This window comes from Nyctereutes procyonoides, unplaced genomic scaffold (assembly GCF_905146905.1).
Source record: "Nyctereutes procyonoides isolate TBG_1078 unplaced genomic scaffold, NYPRO_anot_genome, whole genome shotgun sequence".
Lineage (NCBI taxonomy): Eukaryota > Metazoa > Chordata > Mammalia > Carnivora > Canidae > Nyctereutes > Nyctereutes procyonoides.
The window spans coordinates 83,075-97,175 of record NW_026575125.1 but is presented as its reverse complement, the minus strand read 5'-3'; the positions used below and the strand labels follow the sequence as shown (position 1 = coordinate 97,175).

Sequence of the window (14,101 nt, the reverse complement as noted above, 5' to 3'; positions counted from 1 at the left end):
CACTTGGATGCCCAAGGCAGGATGTGGGATCCCTGGGGGAGGATATGAGGACCCCCCCAGGGGACCTGCAATAGAGGATGTATGCACCCTAGGGCAGGATGGGGGACCCCCTCCCCCAGGGCAGCACTTGGATGGATGTCCAAGGCAGGATGGGATGTGGGACCCCTGGGGGAGGATATGAGGACCCCCCAGGGGACCTGCTGTGCAGGAGGTACGCACCCTAGAGCAGGATGGGGGACCCCCCCTCCACCAAGGGCAGGACTTGGATGCCCAAGGCAGGATGTGACCCCTGGGGGAGGATATGAGAATCCCTTCCCCATGGGACCTGCAGTGCACCCTAGAGCAGGATGGGGGACCCCCTCCACCCAGGGCAGCACTTGGATGGATGTCCAAGGCAGGATGGGATGTGGGACCCCTGGGGGAGGATATGAGGACCCCCCAGGGGACCTGCAATGGAGGATGTATGCACCCTAGGGCAGGATGGGGGACCCCCCTCCACCCAGGGCAGCACTCGCCCCCCGCGGAGACTCGGGACCCCCGGGGACGGGAAGGGGGCGAGGGGGACGCGTGCGAGGAGCCCCGGGCGGGCCGCACTACCTGGCGCGGGCGTCCGCCGAGAGCCGGCCCCGCGAGCGGAGCTCCGCCTGCCCGCCGCATCCCAAGCCCCGCCCGCCCGCGACCGCGCACCAATCAGGAGGCGGCGGGCACGTGACGCCCGGCGCCCAATGGGGAGTGCGCGGGAGCACGCCCCCGGAGCCCCGCCCCCGCCGCGCGAGCGACCGCGGGATGTGGGCCTTGCGGGCCGCCGTCCGCCCGGGGCCGGGGCTCTGCCGACTGGCTTGCGGCCGCCGGCTTCCGAGAGCCGCGCCGCCGCCGCCGCCGCCGCTGCCGCCGCCCGCCTGCCCGGAGCGCGCACTCGCCGCCTTCGGCCCCGGGGGCGTCAAGGGGCGAGGCGGTGAAGGCCGGGACCGCCGGGACGATGATGGCCCGAGAAGCCGAGCGGGAGAGCAGGAGGAGGAGGACCCAGGTGACGCGGAGCAAGAAGAGGAGGAGGAAGCGCTCCTGAGGACGGAGCCTTTGCTGCCGCTGGGGACCCAGCGCGTGTGCCTGATCCACCCTGAGGTCAAGCGGGGACCCGAGAAGCCGAAGCTGACTCGAGGTGACCCGCTGCGGCGCAGGGGCGGGGGGACGGCGAGGACGCGGGGACGCCAGGCTTCCGGGGGCGGGGCCTGGAGCGGGGGGCGGGGCTTCGATGGCTGAGGGGGCGGGGCCTGGAGCGGGCGAGGCGGGGCTCCGACGGCTGGAGTAGGGGCGGGGCGGGGACTCGGGGCGGGGCCGGGAGCGGGAGGCGGGGCTCTGATGCTGAGGGGGCGGGGCCTGGAGCGGGAGGCGGGCTCTGAGGCTGAGGGGGCGGGGCCGGGAGTAGGAGGCGGGGCTCCGAAGATCACCCTGAAAGCGTCCCCGCCATCCCCCCAAAGCTGCCCTGGGTCGGCTGGAAGCTGCCGACCCCCTGCCCCGGGACCCCCCCTCCCTGGGGCATATAAGGGCTGTGACCTTCCTGCTCCCCATCTCCCCAGGAAGAATCTGACACAACTGTAGAGCCTGTGCACGGCCAGGGGGTGTGTGTGTCAGCGGGTCTGCGAGCGTGTGAGCGTGAGTGTGAGCCGGCATATAGTTTCATCATGTCCCTGAACCCTAAGGTCGCGCCACCGGTGTCACCGTGCACACACGGTACAGCTACAGACCGGCATCGGCCCGCCCTTGCCCTAGCCAGGTCCCGTCCCTGGGGCAGGGGCACCCTCCGCCCTCCCGTGACTCCCCTGACCTAGGCTCGGGGTGCCGCTGGCCCAGGCAGGGAGCCGCCCCCTGGGCCGGGCGACAGGGGGTGGGGACCCCGCAGGGCGGTCCTGGATGCCCTGGGATGACCCAGCGCCACAGTGGGAGGATGCGGAAGGATGAGGTCCTCTGGACAGCATAGACGGCCCCCAGGGACCTCGCCCTGGGGCTGGCTGGCTGCTGGCTGCGGAGGGGGAGGCCGCGGAGAGCCCAGTCCCCGGCCGTGACACAGGCACAGGCCTCGCGTGAGGCCATGGCGCAACCACACTGGCTTTGAGCAGAACAGGGACCCCACAGGGTGGGGGTGCAGTTTATCCTGCCCCTCCCCCCCACATGCCCTCCCCCTCCTGTCCCTCAGCCTCTCCCTCCACCTCTCCTCCCCTCCCCTCTCCTCCCTCCCCCTCTGCCTCTCCTCCCCTACCCATCCCCCTCCCCCTCCTCCCCCTTCCTGCTCCTCCCCTCCCTCTCCTTTCCCTTCACATCCCTTCCCCCCGCCCCTCCTTCAATCCCTCTGCCTCTCCCTCCTCCCCTCCTCCTCCCATCTCCTCCTCGCCTTCCTGCTCCATAGAGACCTTCCCCGAACTCTATGTAATTCTCGGTAACATAGAATTCACCGTTTCGTGGGCAGGTTCAGTAGCATTTAGTACGTCCACGGTGCGGGGCGGCCTCCACCGCTGTGCAGGTTACATTCGTCACCCGGGAAGGAGACCCCGTCCCGCTAATAGCGGCCACTCTCCGCAGCAGGCCTGCCCAGCCCCTCACAGCCCTGAATGTGCTTTGCGTCTCTGTGAACTTGCTTCTTCTGCATGAGCTGTGGAAGTGTTTTGTTCCTTTTTTTCTTTTTTTTTTCTTTTTTTTGCTCGAAGGCTTTGTTTTCATGCAGCTGCAGATTCGCAGAGGATTCCCACATAGGTCATGTCCCACTGCTCAGCATCGTGTGTCATCAGCATCCCCACCACACTGGGAGGCGTGTTCCAGCGCAGGAACCTACATGAACATGCAGCCGCGCCCAGAGGCCGCGGCTTGGTCACCTTTCGCTCTGGGAGTTGGACGTTCTGTGGGTCTGGACAGGGTGCCATGCCGCTCGCCCACCGTACAGGGTCACATAGGGTAGTTCCACGGCCACACCAGTCCGCACTCCACCCCACCCCCACCCCAGCAACGACAGCTCTCTACCATGTGCTTCATCTTGCTTTTTCCAGGATGTCGTAGTTAGACTCGTGCACCGCGCAGCCTTTGCAGACCAACTCGTGCATCTGAGGTTCTTGTGTGACTTTGTGGCTTGACAGCTGACTTGTTCAGTGCTGATGACACTGTCCTCCGCGTGGGCCCCGGTTCCTTTGTCCATCCACCTGCTGGGGACACATGGGTCCTTCCAAGCAGCTGTAAACATCTTTCTGCAGGTTGTGTGGGGACACGTGGTTTCGGTCCACTTGGATGAACCCCAGGGAACGTGACTGCTGTACCCTACGAGCATATTTAGGTTTGTGTTGTTGTTGATGTGGTTTATGGTTTTATTTACCTCAGAGAGAGAGAGCAAGAGACAGAGCTCAAGCGAGAAAAAGGGAGGAGCAGAGTCCCACTGAGCAGGGAGCCCGACACGGGGCTGGACACCAGGGTCGTGACCTGAGCCGAAGGCAGACGCCTCACCTGCTGAGCCACCAGGCGCCCCACGCCTGTGTTAAGTGTTTTAAGAAGCCTCCAAGGTGCTTTCCCAGCGGTGGCACCGCTCTGCGTTCCCGTGAGCAGCCACGGAGACATCGTGGCTGCACGTCCCCGCAGGCCTGCACGTGCTGCATTAGAGCCCGGCTCACGGCTGCGTGCTGGGCTCTCGTTCCAGTTTGCATTTGCCCCCCCGCTGAGCGTGTCTCCTTCCCAGCTTGGCGTGTCCGCAGGTCCTGTGGTGACACCTGTGACAGGTCTCCAGCCCCATTTTCAATCAAGTTCTTCTCTCTTACCGCCGAGCCTCCAGAGTCGTTCATACGTTGTGGAGACTGGTCGTTTCTCAGATGTTTTTTACAAACGTCTCGCTCTGGTCTGTGGCCTGACTCTTCCTTCCGGGTGCGGACGTCTGTCATTGTCACTCGTCCTCGCATCCGCAGGCTTAGAGATTGTGGGCTCAGCCTTAGCGGCCCTCTCCGAAGCCCGTCAGAGGCAGTTTTCACTTCCGTTAGCGTGTTTCTGACCGCTAGCCGGCATCTGTCTTCCGTTCTCTCCTGGCCTGTGCATCTGTCTGCTTACGCCGTGTGTTCTTGTGTGCTCCTTTTTTTTTTTTTTTAAGATTTTATTTATTTTTTCATGAAAGAGAGAGAGGCAGAGGCAGAGGCAGAAGCAGGCTGCCTGCAGGGAGCCCGATGTGGGACTCGATCCCAGGACCTCAGGATCATGCTCCCAACTGCTGAGCCACCCAGGCGTCCCGTCTTGTGTCACGGCCCTTAGCACGTCAATCACAGTCGCTTCAGGTTCCCCATCTGATGAATCCAGCAGCCCTGCCGCTGTCGGACTCTGGTTCTGATGCTGCTCTGTGTCTTCACGTTGCGCGTTTTACTCACGGCGAGCCCTGTGATTCCTGCCTGGTGGGCGGGCATGAGGCGCGGGCCGAGGAGCTGCCGTCCGTGGGCCTGTGGTGCTGTGCTGGTGACGTGCGGGCAGGGAAGCACTCGGTAGCCCCAGTCCCCAGTGCGCCCGTGCCTCTGAGCTGTGGACTGCAGCAGCGTTTCTCGGCGTTGGCTTCCCCCCAGGGGCCGGAGGCCTGGAGTTGAGGGGTCCCATGTGGCATTCTGAGCAGCCCCCAGGTGGCGGCCGGTGGCAGTGGCCTGAAGGCACTTGACCCCAGCAGGAGGTTCTGGGAAGCTGCACCGTGATCCACGATGGAGCTGGGGGACCTGGGCCCCCGCGGAGGTCAGGGCAGACAGCACGGGTGTGGTGTGTCAGTGGGCCACGCGTGACGGTGAAGGAGGGACGTCCGGGTGACCTCGCACACCTGACCTGAGCAGCCACAGGGTGGGGGTGAGAAGGACCAGCTCCGTCCATCAGCAGTGAAAGCTGAGGACACTGTGCCTCCTCTCAGCCCAGAGGATGGGGACCCCGTCCCCCCGGAGCAGAGCCTGGGGCCGCCCCTGGCCTCCAACCCCTGCCGCCCTCTCATGCACATCCCCACCCGGCCTGTTTCCTCCCTGTCCCTGAGCTCGGGGGACGACCGCCCACCGCCGGTGATGATCCTAGAACCTGCTGCGGACCCCCTCCTGTAGGGCCGGCCTTGAGGACCCAGGTGTCATCCCGTGTGCCCTGAGCGGTGCCTCTTCCTGTGCCACATTGGCACCAGGCCCCGGGCATGCCCACTCCTTCCCTCGGGAGCTCATGGCCCACCCTGCGGGGGAAGCGGCGGGTCCTGGGCCCTCGGGGGCTGCCATGCAGGACACACTGTCTGCTGGGTCACAACAGTCCCTGGGGCCTCACTGAGCAGGCGTCCTGTTACGTGCAAGTCCTGGGTCCCACGTAAGGAGGGGCCGTCCTTCCCATCCCTGCCTGTCGTCCCTCCTGCCGGTCTGCGTGGAACAGCACGGCCGTGTGTGGGAACAGGCCTCCCTGGGCCTTCTGGGGCCCTCCGCGCATCGCAGGAGCCTCCCAGCCGAGGGACACAGGCCGGGGCGCGCCGGGCAGGACTGGACAGGGCCCGGCCGACCCCACAGGGACGCCCCCCTCACCCCGGCCCTGTGTGTCCCCACAGCCGAGTGGCAGGTGGCGGAGGCGGAAGCCCTCGTGCACACGCTGGACGGCTGGTCGGTGGTGGAGAGCATGGTGGTGCCCAGCAAATCGCCAAACGGGAAGCTCATCTTTGGCAAAGGGACCTTGGAGCACCTGACGGGTGGGTCCCTGTCCCCATCCCTGTCCCCATCCCTGTCCATCCCCTCCGTTGCTCCCTCCGTCTGCACAGAAGCAGCAGCAGTGGGTGCTCCGTGTGGGTAGCCCTTCGGGGACTCGCATCCGACATGGGAAAGCCACGTGTCCCTCTCAGAACCCACTCTGTGCCCGTTGGTGCCGTCGGGGCAGTTACGACTCGGGTGGGAACCGCCCCGCGGCCCCAGCCCTCCCTCCCTGCAGACACGGTGCTGCAAGGGACCCCGAGGGTCTGCAGCCCCAGCCGCCCTCCAGCGCACGGCAGGAGCAGCGGGCCGCCCCGCAGACGTGCCGCCCGTCCGTGTCACCCCAGCCCTCAGGCCCGTTCAGGCCCCTGAGGCTGCGCCACCTCCATGCGTGTGCAGACCCGCAGCCCTGAAGGCGGCCCCAGTCCCCCCCTCGACCCCTGTCCTGCACACCTGATTCCCCAGCACACACTCAGGGACGGGGGTGTCCCCTGAACATGGCCAGCGGAGCCCCGGGTCGGTTCCACGACAGAGTGCGTGGAGCAGGGGCGTCTGAGGCACTTGCTGTTCTCCTCAGAGAAAATCAGGGGGACTCCAGAGATCACGGCGGTCTTCCTGAACGTGGAGCGGCTGGCCGCGCCTACCAAGGTACTGCGGAGTCCCGTGGTCTCCCCCGGTGTGGGCGGACGGAGCCGGGCCAGCGTCCTGCGGGAACGGGACCGCCGGGCACACGGGATCCCACACGGCGTGCCGCCCGCCCCTGTCGCCGGGCTGCCCTCGCCCATGCCTTCACCCCCGTCTCCCTTTCCAGAAGGAACTGGAGGCTGCCTGGGGCGTGCAGGTGTACGACCGGTTCACGGTGGTGCTTCACATCTTCCGCTGCAACGCGCGGACCAAGGAGGCACGGCTGCAGGTGGCGCTGGCGGAGCTGCCCCTGCTCAGGTAGGGGCCACCGCACTGCCGCTCCTCGCGCTCGTGTCTTGGACGGTCACCTGGGGCGCGGTGGACGCAGAACACGGCCTGGCCCCGGCCTGTAGACCGCGTGGCTCCCACGCTGCGCGCCTGCCAGGGCTCAGCGGCCCACTGTGGCCCCTCAGGTGCCGAAGGCCCTGGCGGGAGGGAAGGCCACCCTGCCTTCTCGTCGCCACCCTCACTTCCGGGTGTTGGCGCCTGCTGTGCTCTCCTAGGCGGGCACGCGTGTGTGCGGCCGCGTGCTGAGATGCCCCCTTGCCACGGCAGGTCCCGCCTCAAAGCCAGCATGGCCCTCCTGGACGGACGAGGACGGGGCTCGCGCTACATCATGGGCTCAGGTAACGTGTGAGCCCCGTAGCACGGGGCACTCCGGACGGAGGCTGTCACGGCAGCCGTCCTCCCCTAGGAAGGGGACAGCGTCGCTGGAAGACCCCCGGGGGGCAGGGGCTGCATGTGGGCCTCGTGTATGGTCATATCCAAACCAGCTACGACGTCTGGGTGCTTTTTGGCGGCAGCAGCTCCTCCTCTGTCTCCTACGAGGACCCCTGTCGTTGATGTAGGGCCACCTCGTGCAGGACGAGCTCATCTCAGAGCCTTGACCAGCTAGGGGCGCCCAGAGCCTACTGTGAAATGAGGTCGCGTTCGCAGGTCCTGGGGTGAGGATGTGCGTGTCTCTCCCAGGGCCCGCTCCGGCGGCCGTGGGTATCACAGGGGCGCTCCTTCCCAGGCTCCCCCTCCCTCCCAGACCCAGGGGAGCCCCGCTGACTTCAGGGCACGAGGCCGCAGGTGCGGCAGCCCTCGTTGGGCAGAGCCACAGTGCAGGTGGGAAGGCGCTGGGGCCGCGGCTGCGTGCAGAGCAGGTCGGGGGGCCCAGCGTGGCGATGCCCGAGCGCCTCCCGCACAGGGAGCCCAGTGGCGCACGGCGCTCTCCGTGCCTCCTGCCACCTGTGCTCACGGCCTCGCCACCTCCGTGTTTCTAGGGGAATCCTTCGTGCAGGTGCAGCAGCGCCTCCTGAAGGACCAGGAAATGAAGATCCGGAAGGCCCTGGAGAGGCTCAGGAACAAGAGGCGTCTCCTGGGGAGGCAGCGCCGGCGGCAGGAGTTCCCCGTCATCTCCGTGGTGGGGTACACCAACTGCGGTGAGCGCGGCTCCGGGAGTGCGACGCCAGGCACCCCGCTGTCGGGCTGCCGTGTCGGGGAAGATCCCGCTGGCTAAGGCCGCGAGACCGGGGACTCGGGTCAGCGCGTGCCGAGCAGAGGCGGCCGGCGTGGCTGGGTCCCAGGGTGTTCCGGCGCCCACGGCCCGCACCCTGCGTGCCCCTCGCGTGGTGCTCGGGTGCTGGACGGCGCACTGGACTCCGCCGCCTCTCGCCGCTGCTCTGTAGACTCAGAGACGAGAGGAAACGTGGTGTCTTGGAGCTCGTGTCCGGTAGATCTGCCTGGACGAATTATAAAGCAGTTCAGGTCGTGTCCAGTAAGACCCCGTGGTGCGTTCGGGGTTCAGGTTCCCGTGCGGGTCACCGTGATTGTGTGCAGGACGCCGAGCGGGGTTTCCTCCGTCCTGAAGCCCTGAGCTCACGGTCACGCTCCCGTAAAGGGAAAGCACGGCAGACTCGCCCCTTCGTGTCGAGGTACACCCGCCATCCCGTGCTGCACTGCTGGAAGCGGCAGTGCACCCGCCTGTGCTCCGAACCCCACGTGAGGTCATCAGCTCCCTGACCTGGGGGGGGGGGATGTCCCCAGAACCGCCCCACCTGAAACAGGAAGCTGTGGGTACTCGTAGGATTTACGAGATCCTGTTTGCAAAGGTGAAGGTTCACGTGTGCTGGGGATGCAGACTCCTCTGTGTGGCTGCGTGGGGGGCGGGGCAGGTGTCAGGGAGGTGTCGGGGGTGAGTCTGGGGTGCATGGGGCAGGGGTGTCGGGGTGTGTCAGGCAGTGACTGGGGCCTTCGGCAGTGGCTGACTGAGGTCACACAGGGTAGGGGCCCCGCTTCCTCCACCATCACCCTGTCTACACGGACACCCACTCCCTCACCGTGTACCCGCCCCACTCCACCATCACCTTCCCCTATGCAGATACTCACTACATCTTAGGCACAAAGCACCGGCCGCATCTATGTGGGCACCAATCACGTATCACTCACATGCAAATACGAGCACCTGTCTACACTGTTGCCTTTGTTGGCGCACGTGCCCAACCCCCCCCAGGTTCACACACATCAGCACCCTGTCTACACCATCACTCTGCTGTGTGTAGGCACTCGCACCCCAGAGCCTGGCCCTCTCGACCCGCGAGCACGACGGGCAGCACCATCCTCCTTTCGACCATACAGGGCATCCCAAGGGTCCTGCTGAGACCTAGGAGCTCAGAGACTTTATGGACCACGGGCACCCCCTCTGCAGAGGCACGTGGATTGGATGTGGCGCCACCCACGGTGCGACAGTAGATAGTAGGACACACGGGAGGGGCCTTTCAGGCAGCATGTCCCCTGGGGCCCACCTTCTAGGAAAAACCACGCTGATCAAGGCCCTGACAGGCGATGATGCGGTGCAGCCCCGGGATCAGCTGTTTGCGACGCTGGACATCACAGCCCATGCTGGGTGGCTGCCCTCCCGCGTGGCCGTCATCTACATGGACACCATCGGCTTTCTCTCCCAGCTGCCCCACAGCCTCATCGAGTCCTTCTCCGCCACCCTGGAAGACGTGGCTCGTTCGGTGAGTGTGGGATGCTCTTACCTAAAAGACCTGCGTTATCTGGGGCTGGTCCTCTCGCACATGACACAGCGTGGAGACTGGATTCCGATTCCAACAGGACGCAGGGACTAGGTCTCCTCACACCTGATACAATGTGGGGGCTCGATGCCTTCACACATGACACGACCCCGGGCCGAGTCCCACACAACGTACCCCGACCAGATTCCCTCACACATGACTGACCCCGGGGACCAGATTCCCTCACACACACTACACCCTGAGACCGATCCCCTCACACATGACGTGACCCCGGGGACCGATCCCCTCACACACCACCCCCTCATGAAGCTAGTGCCTAACCCACCCTGAGCATGAGCCCTTCCTAGTGACCTCTTCCAAGACTAATTCCAGAAGGAGGTGGAGCCGCTGTGCGCACAGGTTTGCGGCGATGTCATTCAAGGGCCCATTCTCTTTGGGCTTCCACCGAGCCCCAGATCTAGTGTCAACACCAGGAAAAACCAGACAGACTCCAACTGGAGGGCGTCCCACAAAATTCCCACCAGCGAGACGTTTAAAACCCGGCAAAAAGCATTCTTTAACATTTGAAATACTCAGAGTCTGAAAGTTTCACAGAAGGTTGAAAGGCCCCCGAAGAACGAGGCCCCCGCGGGGGGAGGTGGGGCTGGACCGGTGCTACGCCTGTGAGCGGGCAGGGGTCTAGCAGGCCCCTGTGGTGCGGGAGCTGCGGGGGACGCCAGGGCCCAGGCCAGGCCCAGGGGAGCAGCCTGGCCAGGGCAGGGCCCGCGCGAGGGCCGCAGGTGGGCCGCCCACCAGCTCTGGTCTCGGGGAGCTCCGGCCCCGGTGCCACCCACCTCACAGGGCCGGGACCCCATGGGAAGCAGCCCACTCCCACCCGGGCCTGCAGTGGCCGTCGGAGCCCCTGTCCGAGGCGGGTCCTCCGCGTGGGGTGCCATCCCTGTGTCCACCATGTGGCTCCCCTGCCCCCCAGGACCTGATCGTCCACGTGAGAGACATGAGCCACCCAGAGACGGAGCTGCAGAAAGCCAGCGTCCTGTCCACGCTGCGCGGCCTGCGCCTGCCCGCCGCCCTCCTGGACTCCGTGCTGGAAGTTCATAACAAGGTGGACCTGGTGCCCGGGTGAGTGCAGCCCGGTGCGCCCACTGCCCACGACCCTGGAGCCCCTGCCCGCTGCTCGTGGCCCCGCCCCAGCTGGTGACAGTGGGCTGCCCTCCTCGGGCACTGGAGGCATCCCCCTGCTTTCGGGAACAGGGGGGGTCAGGGTGCCCTCTGCCACCCGCGGGCCGGGAAGGGCCTCAGTCAGCCGCACACCCGGGGGGGGGCGCGTTGTGAGCCCCTCGCTGCCGCGTCCTGGTGATCTGCTCTGTGCACTCTCCTGGCAGCCACTGGGGCAGTCACACTTGGGGCCCCGAGGGCGGGGGACCCTGGGCGCTCCTCACTCCGTGTTCCCGAGGCTGAACGGGCGCTGCTGGGGGGCTGCTCCCGCAGGTACCGCCCGGCGGGCCCACAGGCCGTCGCCGTGTCCGCCCTCCTGGGGCAGGGGCTCCCGGAGCTGAAAGCGCGGCTGGAGGACGCCGTTCTGAGGGCCACGGGAGACAGGTGCTCACCCTCCGGGTCCGGCTGGCGGGCGCGCAGCTGAGGTGCGTGGGGCCGCCCAGCAGGCGGGACAGTGGCCGGGCAGTGGGTGCGGGTGCGGGGAAGGCAGTGGAGCTGCAAAGCCCCATGAGCAGAGGAGCCCTGGCGGCTGTGGGGTTGTGGGGTTGCCTGCCGCGCACGTGGGTTAGTGACTCCTGTGTGGGCGCCCCTGGGCTGTGGGCGGGACCCGCCAGTGAGGACAGGGTCGCCTGCGGGCTCAGGAACACAGCCCGTGGGGTCCCTACTGAGCGCCCCTTCCCTGCTCTGTCAGCTGGCTGCACCAGGAGGCCACGGTGCAGGACGTGGACGTGATCCCCGAGGCCGGGGTGGCCGACGTCACAGTGGTCATCAGCAGCTCAGCCTACGGCAGATTCCGAAAGCTCTTCCCAGAGTGAGCGGACGCCGCCTCTGGGCCTCCCGCCTGCCCCTCCGGGCTTCCAGGTGGTAGGCTGGCGGCCGCGGCTGGAAGTCGAAGGTCAGGTCGCAGGGGGCTCCGCGGCTCTGGTCCCCGGGGGTCCTGCATCGTGGATCCTGCATCGTGACAGGTGACTTCCCCTCCCCTGGCTTCGGCTACAAGGAACAGGCTCCGCTGTGTCTGCACCGGCGTTTCTGGTTCTCCCGCCCGCGGGCCGGCACGTCCTCCCGGTGTTGGAGTTTCCATCGGCTGTTTCACACTCGCAGCCGCCAGCCCTCGCTCTGCCCCACAGTGTCCTGCGACTCCTGACTGTCCCGCGGCGACCCACGGGCCTCCCTGCTCCAGTGGTGGAGGAAACACGGTTTGTCACTGAGTCGGCACGAAACCGGCAGCGACCTGCTCGCGGGCAGGCCACTCAGACTGGCCCGTGGGAGGGACAGACGCGGCCCGTCACGGACCTGGGCTGTCGTCACCCAAGGTCCCAGGACACACCCGGGGGTGCAGAACTGGCCATGCCAGCTCTTCTGCTTTAATTTTGCTTTGTTTGTAAAGACTATTTGAGAGACGGAGGGGGTGGGAGTGACAGAGGGAGCGACAGAGGGACAGACGGAGGGGCTGAGGGGGAAGCAGACCCCCACTGAGCATGTGGGACTTGATACCAGGACCCCAGGATCCTGACCCGAGGTGAAGGCACACGCTTCATGGACGGAGCCCCCCGGGCGCCCCGGTCCTCATTCAGGTGCCCCCGGTCCTTCTGCTTTCCAAGACACTCGTTCGCACCTCAGGGAGCCCACTAGACCCACGCGGTTGCCCGTTTTCTAGAGGAAATGCCGACGTGAGGGGTCCCTTGCAGCCATGGATAACGTCTCACCTCATTTCCCCCCTTCGATTTGTGCTCATCCTTCCAGTGGGGTTTTTTGAGTGACTCTGGAATTCGGCATTCAGGAATAAATCTCTGCGCTGCTTCAGGGCGTGCACGAGGGTGTGTCTTTTCTAAAGACAGAGCGTTCTCAGGTCGCGTGAGACTTGTCCACACACACGGCCCTACGGGCCTCGCGCCACCTCTGGGTCCTTCCCCAAGTGCTCCTGCCACTGGCCTTCCACAACTCTGCTGTCCTGTGGGAGGTCAGATTCGGAAGGTGTCCTTGAATAATACTGTCCCCACACGCACATGTCCTGGCCCCCATGCAGCGGACGGAATAGTGTCCCCAAGGATGTCCCCGTCCGGACCCCCTGCTCCTGTCAAGGAAGATGCTGCTTACATGGCAGAGAGGACTTTGCAGAGGGGACGGGGTTAAGGACCCTGACGTGGCGATGGCCCTGGTGATCCGCGGGCCCAAGGCCGCCACACGTGTCCCAGTGACGGGGAGGCGGGGGCTCAGACTCCTGAGGTGTGAGGTCAGAGCAGAGGTTGCATCAGAACCTGCGGTGGGCTCGGCTGGCATCCAGGATGGAGGGAGGCAGGAAGCCGGGAGGGTGGAAAACGGAGCACGGTCCCGCCAGCAGCTCCTGAGACACGCAGGCCCTGGCTTTGGCCCAGGGACCCATCACCCTCCTGCCTTCCAGAAACCTGAAGAGAATAAATCCGGGGGATCCCCGCGGCTCAGCGGGTAAGTGCTTGCCTTGGGCCCAGGGCGTGACCCCGGGTCCCGGGATCAAATCCCACGTTGGGCTCCTCCTGGGGCCCTGCTTCTCCCTCTGCCCGGGTCTCGGCCTCTCTCTCGGGCGGGGGCAGGGGCCCGGAGCAGCTGGAGCAGTGGGGCGGCGCAGCAGGCCGGGAGCCCCACCAACCTTCCTGGTCCCCCAGGTCAGCCCCCAGGGGTTCGCCCCAGGGGTCTCAGGACACGGTGGGGTCACGGAGCGTCCTGCGTGGGCCGCCCCCACCCAAGGCCCTGCCCCATCCCCCCGGCACTGCAGGTGCAGCACCCTCAGCCGGGTGCTCTGTGGGCACTGTGCTAGGGCCGCCCTCCTCCTCCCAGGCCCCTGTGTGCGCTCTGGCCACCCCCGTGTGGGACACACCGGGGTGGGGTGCGGGGGGCAGGCCTTGGGGGGCTCCCTTTCCTCCCGCACCTGCCGCTGTTCCGGGCGTGCCCCCCTGAGGCCTGTGGACTGCAGGGTCCTGACACCTACTGCACGTGCCCAGCAGAGCGGGGGCTCATCTTGGGGGCCTGGGCTCAGGCGGGGACCTTCGGCGGCTCAGGTGGGGGCCAAGAGCTTCAGGGCACTGGGGGGGAGTGGGAGGGGACTCCAGGGGCCTGCGGGATACAGAGACACCATGGCCCAATGGTCCTTCACTCAGTCAATGACGAGCTGAACCATGCCACCTCCTCCCCCACGGGCTGGTGGGCCACTCGTGCAGCCTCCACGACGCCCGATGCCCAGATCCTCTGCGGGTGACCCTCAAATACAAGCTCCTCTATGAGTAAGTACCGGGGGGTGGGGGTGGCTAGCAGGCTCCGTGGAGTGTGTGACGCCTGATTTCCCGGTGAGGTTCGAGCCTCGCCTTGCTGTGGAGTGTACTTAAAAGTAAAATCTTCACCAAAAAAAAGCAAAAATTAGGTGTGTGGTCTTTCCTTCACATGTCTGCGCTGACGGGCTTCCAGTACCACAGAACTGGGAGGTTTCAGCCACATGGTGCAGCA

At 66.0% G+C, this 14,101-nt stretch overlaps 1 protein-coding gene across 1 annotated transcript; it reads left to right on the top strand.

The window, feature by feature from the left end:
• Positions 1-757: 757 nt before the first annotated feature.
• GTPBP6 (GTP binding protein 6 (putative)) lies at positions 758-12,427 on the top strand. The gene is given in 11 exon segments (XM_055338577.1): positions 758-1,159; positions 5,567-5,704; positions 6,280-6,350; positions 6,514-6,644; positions 6,942-7,012; positions 7,655-7,813; positions 9,183-9,391; positions 10,380-10,528; positions 10,898-10,995; positions 10,998-11,049; positions 11,316-12,427. Coding segments are annotated over 11 exon segments (1,575 nt in total). The 5' UTR covers positions 758-786; the 3' UTR covers positions 11,440-12,427.
• The last annotated feature ends 1,674 nt before the right edge of the window (positions 12,428-14,101 follow it).